At 30.2% G+C, this 9,575-nt stretch overlaps 1 protein-coding gene across 1 annotated transcript; it reads right to left on the bottom strand.

Moving 5' to 3' along the window:
• Nucleotides 1-8,219: 8,219 nt before the first annotated feature.
• On the bottom strand, nt 8,220-8,931 carry LOC142530734 (uncharacterized). The gene is made up of 3 exons (XM_075636546.1): nt 8,874-8,931; nt 8,760-8,819; nt 8,220-8,650 (listed from the first exon to the last, which is right to left on the bottom strand). The coding sequence occupies exons 1-3, from the start codon at nt 8,929-8,931 to the stop codon at nt 8,220-8,222; spliced, it is 549 nt and encodes a 182-aa protein (XP_075492661.1).
• Nucleotides 8,932-9,575: the final 644 nt, after the last annotated feature.

Here is a 9,575-nt window from a genome sequence, read left to right as displayed (position 1 = left end):
ATCTAGTCTCTTAAGCTTGGTGAAAGTAAGACTTCGTGTAAACCTTTCCCCCTGCTGGTTCTAGTGTTGTACTGATAAAATACAATTATAAAATATCTCTTCTGAACAAATAATCATTGTTTTTCCATGTCTCGTGCACTGCTTCATGTATCCACTTTTGTAATCATGAGATTTATGGGAAGCTAGGTAATGTAATATAAAGTGAGACAAGAGCCTCAAATTCATATCATGCATTGGCCTCCTTAGGATATGAATTTGGTTTCATCAATACACTGGGATATTTTCCTTCTACATCAACCCGGATTGTGGCTGGTTTAATGCTATTTTTGTTTTGAATTTCTCCTAATTCTGTTGATATATCTTAAATAGATAAACTACGGATTCATTAGTATCAACTTTAAATTTACCTTTGTGTGTATGAGATTAAGGTTGATCTCTTCTCTTCAATCTCCGAGGTGAAAGGTGACTTGAAGACTCGCTATAAGGAACTGAAGTTTCAATTTCTGTTTGGCCGACTCATCTGGAGATGATATCGACTTAACAGTTGTGACTACGGTTACTTGAATCCCGTGCTAAACAGGTATAGAGTCCTGTACTCGAAAAAATTTTATTGGGAAACCAGTGGCTCTCAATGCCTTAAAGGATAGATATTTGCATTACAAATCATAAATGAGTATAAGCCTGTATACAACCTGTAATTCAATCAGAGACAATTCTCTGATCGGTTTGTTGTACGTTAGTCGCAACTTATACATTTTGGTCAAGCTTGTTAAACTCGTTTTGAATCATTTCAAACTATTCTTTCAAATGCCTCTGAATTTTTATGATGTCATCAATATCACCGATCTGCAATAATATTTTAATGAGATTTAATAATCACAATATCAAAAATATAATTGGACATAAAGATTGACATCTTGTAATATAGTATTCTCGGGTTTAGATTATATTCTATTTTTTAAGAAGCTTTTACATGTGTGTTATCAATCTTTATTATAAATTATTTGTTGATAAAATAATGGACATTTTTTTCTAAAGCCATTTTTATTTTTCCTTTCTGGTGTGAGGATTTGTTTAAACACCGCTTCACACCAATGATAAATGTCATCCGTTATATAATATCATATCATATTCATCTTCAGGAATATTCCTTTTTTAAGATTTAACATATTTTTTATTTGGCTAAGCCCTTTTGTATGTTTTTTTGTCCATATAATTTTGCATTTTTTATCAATAATGGACAACATTTTTCTGTTTTTTTATTAGCTTTTTAATAAATTTCTCATAAAATTAGCAACTCCTAATAAATTTTGTAGTTGTTTCTTTTCTTTCAATTTATCTAAAAATTTATGTATTTTTTCCACTATATGTTTTTGCAGAAATATTCCAAACTCATCGATTTTTATTCCGAAGAAATTCCATATTTCTTTGTAGCAACGTTTACTTTCTTTTTCAGAAAAGACCAATCATTCTTTCTTACAAACTTTAGAAAAATATCTAAGTGTTTGATATGTTCTTTCATATTTTAGATGTTTAAAATATCACCACTATAGACAAATATGAATTTGAAATAATTCCTAAATAGATTATTAATCTTTCTTTGAATATCTTATGTGAATTAAAAAATCACATTTGTAAGACTTCACAAATATAATGTCTTGTGGTGTGAAGAAAGCTAAGAATTTCTTATTTTCTTCCTACATCTGAATTGATAGAATCCGGACTTATAGTAAAATTAGAAAATATTTTAACGTTGCATATAAAACTAATCAACATGTTCTCTCGTAGTATGAAATATCCATCAAAATCTAATATTTTATTAATTTCTTGATAACTAATAACCAACATAGATTTGTTTCTTTTGATCTCACCATGATTTTCTTATCAGAAAACATAGACTACTGCCTGGTGGTGTTCCTTCTTTGATGAGTCCAAGGTCCAGATGTTACTTGATAATAATCTGCATATCCTTTTGATCAATTATATTCATCGGGATAGTCTTGCATCTTTCAAATTCATACTATTTGATTTCCTTGATTTTAAGGTTAGTTTCGAGTTGATTTTTGATCTCACCATGCCATAGGATCTTCATTGAATTTTTTTTTATAATTTTCTTGACATCTTTCAGGTATAATTTCAATTCAAACTCTACATCATTTTGATATATAGCTATCTTGAGGAATTCTATTTATTCTGGTCGGATGTCCTTATCTGCTCTCAATTAGAGCATTGTTTCTCCAAATCGCCTAGAATCTTTTATTTTTGGGTTCAGAAGTTTTCCTTCGTCATCACGCTTGCTGCAAAACTGGTTGACAATTTTTTATAAAAATGCCTCTCTTATTCTCGAGACTATGACTTTGTGTTCACATGGTTTTGTTAATACTAATCTTCTAATCTCATTTTCTTGTGTATATGACTTAAACATTTGTAGAAAATTGTTTCCTAACAGAATGTCAGCTCTGTATCATGAAAATAAATCGTTGATGTTTTTACCTTGTACCAATGTGTTTGTCTAGTTCCTCCTATTAATATTATGTCATATTAATCTCTTTACATAAGATTAGGATTTGTTTAGAGAAATCTTTCCAACAATATGAGGTAATTCTTCTTCCAAATATATAAGAAAAACTCATTTTTTTGTTGTACAAATTCCAGCTCTCGAATCAATATAAGCAACAAAATATTATGTCTTATATTTTTCATATAACATCTCTACTTGGATGCATATCGAGAATGAGCTTATGCTCATTGGATTTTCCACATCCTATCTTTTGTCATGAACTCTATTCCATTTTCTAGACGTTTTCAAGATTTGTGTTTCTCGAGAAACTCTAGCCCAATAACCAGTCGATCTAGTTCTTTTCTTTAAATTCCATTGATATGAACTTCCAGTTCTCTGATATTTATCATTCTTTGGTAAGTTCATACCATTGGTTGTTCCAAGTAGTATATTGTATTACAAGTAAATTGATTTGTTTGACTTGTAATATCAAGCACTATTTTAACTTCCCTCCACCCTTCCGGACATCTGAGCTTTCTTATTGTTGAAAAACTTTTTGTTACAGGTTGAACTTCCTAAACATGTGTTTTTCTCCACATGTAGCATGTGATATTATATACTTGAAAAGATAGTCTTCTTGGTTCCAATCTAAAACTTTGATTCTTTTGTAGAATCGGTTTGTCTTGGATTTGGATATTTGTTTCCTGTAATAAAAAAAAACTCAATTCTTTTTGAATAAATTGCTTGAAAAACTTTTCCAAATATTTCTGGTATTTCAATAAACTCATTCCTAATAAAAAAAAAATTCTGAATGATGTATATTAGATAGAGCATATGAAATTTGATAAATAATAGAATATGATCTATTGCCATCTTTGGTCAGCATTTTTCTTTGAAGTTTTGATGCAATGTCAAAGCTCAACTGAATTCTCGATCTGCCATATTTTACCTGACAATTCTTGGATAAATTAATCTTACAGTTTTTCCTGCACACAGATTCTCTGATATAGTTCCCAGTATTGAATCTTGAAGGTTAGTCATTCGTTTATCTCATATAAAAATATCAATAGGTGAATACATTCCTTCTTTAAAAGTAGTTTTTTTCATAATCTGATTTGCTCCAATTTGAATCCAGAACATGGTTTGGCTACTTCTACCTTGATTTTTGTAATTCATCCTTAATTTCTTCAGAAAGAATTAATTTCATGTTCATCTGATTTCCCGTAAGTTCCATTGGATTGTCATTTCCCTTCTGACACTTTTTAAACTAGATGATACTTTTGGTTTCTTAGGCCAAGATTTCCTTATAAGTTTTCTACATGTCCTGCAGAGAATCTTTTATATCTCTGTAGGCTAAGATTTTCCCTCATGATCTTCTGGACCATGTTATAAGATAATGTTGTCTAGCTAAAGAAACCAAGAAAGTCTTCATGTGTTTCGTGTCGAAACACCTCGTCTTGAGTCAGATTTTGATTTTGTTCCATCAGATTCTTCCTGACTCAAAACTTCTTCTTCTTTATATATAATTTCGTTTGAGTTAATATCCTCAAACTCGTATACTTGAATAATATATTGATAATAAAATGCTTCTTCAATATCTGGGATTGGGAAGAAGAATTTTATTCTTCTTTCATCATTTTATGGACAATTGATCGAAATGTGACATCTTAATCCTCATTTTCAGCAATTACAATATTTAAAACTTTCATTATTTTGGGTGTGAGCTCTTCTGAAAGTTTTCTTTGTAGGTGTTCTTCTCGTGCTTCAATATGTTTTCGATGCTTGGGATGACATCCTACTCCTTGATGGTCCACTTCTCTGCTCATATTTATAAGATCTGACTTTTTCCTAAACCATACCATTCTTGGTTTCCGAGAATTTCTTTCACTTCTTCCACTTTTGGCAAAAAGATGAGATCTACAGCTCTTCTTTTTCTACCTTTGTGACTTACTTCCAATGATTGTTAGAAGATCATTTTCTTTACAATATAAATGAATATGTTTATTAATACCCATCAATCATTTGTAATTCTTTTGTAATGTTGATATATGACATCATTCTTTCAATTTTTCTTTTAGAAAAAAAGTTCTTAGTATCAACTTATGTGGATTGTCATGGACATATTCACTAGTTAGCATTTCTCTAGAAGGACATGGCATTTTGGCAAAGAAAAGTTGCATCGCTATGTTTCTTCGACCCCTCAATTCCATATATATTTAGTTGATAACATAATATATTCATCAACTAAACATTTGTCATGTAATTCATGACTATACAGAGCTTGAATATATTTTTTTTCTCTCTGTATATTGATTGTTAAAATAGTCTATACCCCTATAAATTGTGCTTTAAATAGGGTAGTTATTATTCAATTATTGTTGGAAGATCGTTTTCTTTACAATATAAATGAGTATGTTTATTAATATCCCTCAATCATTTGTAATTCTTTTGTAATGCTGTTATATGACATCATTCTGTCAATTTTCTTTCGAGAAAAAAGGCTCTTCGTATCAAAGAATCTGGCTTGTTAGGGACATATTCTCTAGTTAGCATTTCTCTAGAAGGACATGTCATTTTGGCAAAGAAAAGTTGCATCGCTATGTTTCTTCGATCCCTCAATTCCATATATATTTAGTTGATAACATAATATATTCATCCACTAAACATTTGTCATGTAATTCATGACTATACAGAGCTTGAGTATATTTTTTTTTCTCTCTGTATATTGATTGTTAAAATAGTCTATACCCCTATAAATTGTGTTTTAAATAGGGTAGTTGTTATTCTGGTTATCTCACTGATAGATTATCCGCTTAGGACTGTCTCTTTGGCTTCTACCGAAGTCATGTCTCATGCAATAATTTCTAAAAGTTTAATGAATCATTATCTCTTGAAATCAAGTGTGTTCCTAGTACGATTATCATAGCCAATGTCCAATCATCTATAAGATATTCCTTATTTTTGAAATCCAGTATAAGGTTAAGCATAACCCCATAAAGATATATAGGTTCTAAAACAGATTCTCATAAGGTGTTTGGTACAAGAGAATTTGATTTCTTCTTGACTTAGTTCCTGCTGGGTATGCTTCTCCAACTTGAAACTCTGTTTGGGGTCTCATATTTTTATTATGAGACCACACACTTTCTCTTGGTGGTTCATGAGAAGATACTCAGGTTATTGCGGACGGTTCACCCTCAGTTGTGTTTATCTTTAGATCTACGACCCTGAGATTTGCAAGAGATTTTGCAAGGTCTTGGAGATCATCAAGACTAATTCTTTCTAAAGTTGTCATCAAAATAATTTTTTTCCTGAGCCATTTTAATTAGACTGATCATTTTTCTTCTTCAGTTAAAGGTTTTGACATTCCATTGGTCGTTCCTCTTTGATATATAAGGGTTTAGTACCTGATAACCTTCGTATTAAAGTCCTTTTACTAGAACTCGCTTGTTCTAAAGTTTGGATTCTTGTTTTAATATCCTTTATTGTTACAAGAATTTCTCCTTGTTTTTAGTGACTTTTTTTCACATTTTGGGGTACATAATACAATATATTATCATAATTTTGTACCATCTTTTGGATTTCTCTAATATCTATAGAGAATTTAGAAGAATCCGGTACTATTTATAGAAATTTATTAGACTGAATCATAATTTTACTTTTTGTTTCTGATAAGTTCCACTTTGCTCCTGATATTTAACATTGGTTAGATCTTCTTGTTCCAAATATTCTAAAGTATTGCAATAATTCTTGAAAATAATTAATATCGAACATGTATTCGGATCCATATTATTTGAGAAAATATCATCCTCAAACATTTAATTACTCAATAATAATAATTTTGCATGTTTGAAATAATTTCAACTAGGTTATGATATCATTTCTGCCTCAGTTATAAAATCAAAAATATTTTTGATTACTTGGAGAGTTCAAACTAATATTTTAATTCTTAGATTTTGGTCACAAAGAGTAAATTTGAAGTCGACTTAAATTGAAGATGTTTCCAACTTACTCTTATTCTATTCCTTTCGCTCAAGTTTTCAAAATAAATATTCATTCTTATTTTCTATTAGTTGCTTACTTTTTTGTTATTTACAGTGTGTTTAGTTTTTTCAAAAATATGAATTTGGATTTTGAATTTGGAATTGGATTTGAAAATTCAAGTATTTGGAATTCCATTTGGTGTTTGGTTTACAAATTCATTTCTTATTTGGAGAAAAAAGATCCGAATTTGAAATTTTAAAATTTTACTAAGCTACCTTTAGAAATCATCTAAATATAAATAACCCAAAGAATTTTAGAAATTAATAATTCTTCTCTATTATTTGTGTATGTAAATTCAAAAATTAATTATTATTTATTAATCACAGTGCACATAAAATAATAATTAAAAAATCATCAAATAAATTCAAATATGAAAATTTAAATCCAGAAAAATTATTAATAAAGAAATCAAAACAATCAAAACATCAATAAATTCATCAACGAATCTAATGCATAATCAAATTCATATTTTATCCTAAGATGAGTTGTTCATTTTCCAATTCAACCAACGAAGATGAGGATGATGTGGAATCCCCAAGAAAAAATCAGCTGCAGTTGGATTTGACATAAGATAATCACTTGCTGCAAAAGCGAAATCTTCATCTAACTCCATTAAATTTTGTCAGTTCAGTGTATACCTCTTCACATCGACGCTTGCTCTGTTTATTGACATCCATCGCCTAGCCATTTGTGAGATCGTGTTATTCAAAGTGTCAAATCTCTCATTCATTTCATCAAATTTTGAAAGTTTTTTCTTGCCAACTTTAGAATTATTATTTGTGGACGATGAATGAGGAACAAATGTTTGTTGAACATTCTCCTCCTCAAAATCATCCAAAATTTCTAAATGTATTTAATATTCGCTACCAACCGATCGATCTCTTCTATTCTTGAAGATTCTCCATAGCTCGGCTCTTTCCCCTCTCTTGCCCGACGACGTGTCTTCTCTTCTCCATTTTCCGCTCCTTTTCCAGTAGCTCTATCCTTTTCAAATATTTCTCGAAGCACATGAAAATAAGGAATTGCAATATTTCGGACATGTTTAGCTTCAGGATATACCTAATTACATTATATTTATATTTTAAGATAATAACAATTGAAAAAAATACAAACAATTAAAAATGAACACGATAACAATGCATATCTTGATTAATGTATCTCAAACCTCCTCTGGTGCTTCAATTTGTTTTGTTATGTATTCCAACCAAACCCACTACCTCATTTGAAGACTTCCAAAGCAATGGTCATATTTCTTTTCAAAGTTTTAATCTATTTTGCACATTATCTTTATTTACTTTCATAGTGAATTTGGAATTAATAGCTTCGATAGTAGCATTGTACGCAGCTTGAGAAAAATTTATGTCTGGTTTTTGTCCTTGATTCTTTTGTTCAAGTAAAAAATCAAGCAAAAACTCATCCATATGTTGAGTCCAATTTTTTTAGTGGACAGCTTCAAAAGCTGGAGCGTCAGTACTCATTTCCTAATATGTGATAAACATTACAAAGCTCAAATCATAAAATAAATAATTAAAATGTCTAATGATAAGACAATTAAGAAATTTGTTTGTAGAGTAAAACAATAAAAAAAATATATAAATTCATAAAAAAAACAAATTTTATATAGAAATCAAATAACTTCAATATTATTAAATTAAAATTATAGGACGACCAAAATATTCTAAGTAGGACCACACGCATAATCTTCCCGCATTTCTTGTGCTATTCTATTTCTTATCATTATTCCATGCCTACCACTTTCAGATCTACCACGAGAAGCTGTATTTTCTTCAGTCACAATATCTTCATTTGTTAGTTCACTATCGACTTCAGCAATCAATCTTTCATCAAGATCTACTCCCATGAGAAAATTATGCAAAATGCAGCATGCTAATATAATTTCGGAATGTGTCTCTACGTTGTAGTTAGGCTCCGCACCACTAGCTAAAATTGAAAATCTCTTCTTTAAAACACCGAATGCTCTTTCAATGGCATTTCTCAAAGATCCATGTCTGTGATTAAATTTTTCTTTTTGGTATTCTGGCCCACGATTAGTGTATTCTTTAGATGATATCGATTTCCTCTGAAAGGAGCAATGAAACCATCTCTTAGCTTAAATCCAGCACCGACAAGATAAAATTTACCTACAAAAAGTAATTGAGGATTAATAATATTTTTATGTACCATTTTTACATTTATTAGTATATGTAAGATGAAATACCATTTGAAACTTTCATCTTATCTTCTCTTTCGAGTGCATCATCAAGGACACGTCCATCGGCTGCAGAACATTCCCATCCAGTTAAAACTTATGTAAACATCAAGTCAAAGGTACATGCAACCAACACATTTTGTGTCGGAAAAATCTTTTTTTCCTCTATATCTTGCAACATGTTTTAGATACTTTAACACGGAAATGTGTTTCATCGATTGCACCAACGCAATCCTCTATATGTATCAAAATTAAATTATATTTTAATCATGTATGGCTTAAATTTTAATAAAACAATAAAAAAATTTATCTATATATTTTTACCTTGAAATATGGATAGAATATTTGATTATGAAAGATTTCAGGTGGGACCTCATTTCCATCATGTTGGATCATGAATTGATCTTGAAGAGATATGATCGGCTTCAAGATATTGTGAAAATTTCGACGGATGGTTTCTCCAGATCGTAAACATATAAATCTCATTGAGCGAGTACTTTCATTTTGCCCAACAACATACAAAAATTTTGCAAATTGTTCTTCTATGCTGCTGTAAATAGTATCTTTGAGGAAAGTTTTCTCTCGTAATAGTGTTACAAATTTCATAAATGTTGTTAGCCCCATATGAAGCACCCCACGAATTCTTTCATCATTTTCAATACGACACATTAACTCCTTCGTAACTACATCTCTTTTTGAATCTTTTTCTAATATGATGCTACTTATGTAGCTCTTATTTTTATGAAATAAAATATTCAAATAAGCAACACAAGCTACTATTGCTACAATCGCTATATGTGATCGTCGAGTTGATTCTTTGACTCC

The sequence above is a fragment of the Primulina tabacum genome, chromosome 17 (assembly GCF_025594145.1).
Source record: "Primulina tabacum isolate GXHZ01 chromosome 17, ASM2559414v2, whole genome shotgun sequence".
Classification (NCBI taxonomy): Eukaryota; Viridiplantae; Streptophyta; class Magnoliopsida; order Lamiales; family Gesneriaceae; genus Primulina; species Primulina tabacum.
The sequence above is the reverse complement of the archived record's forward strand: the minus strand, read 5'-3'. Positions and strand labels throughout refer to the sequence as shown.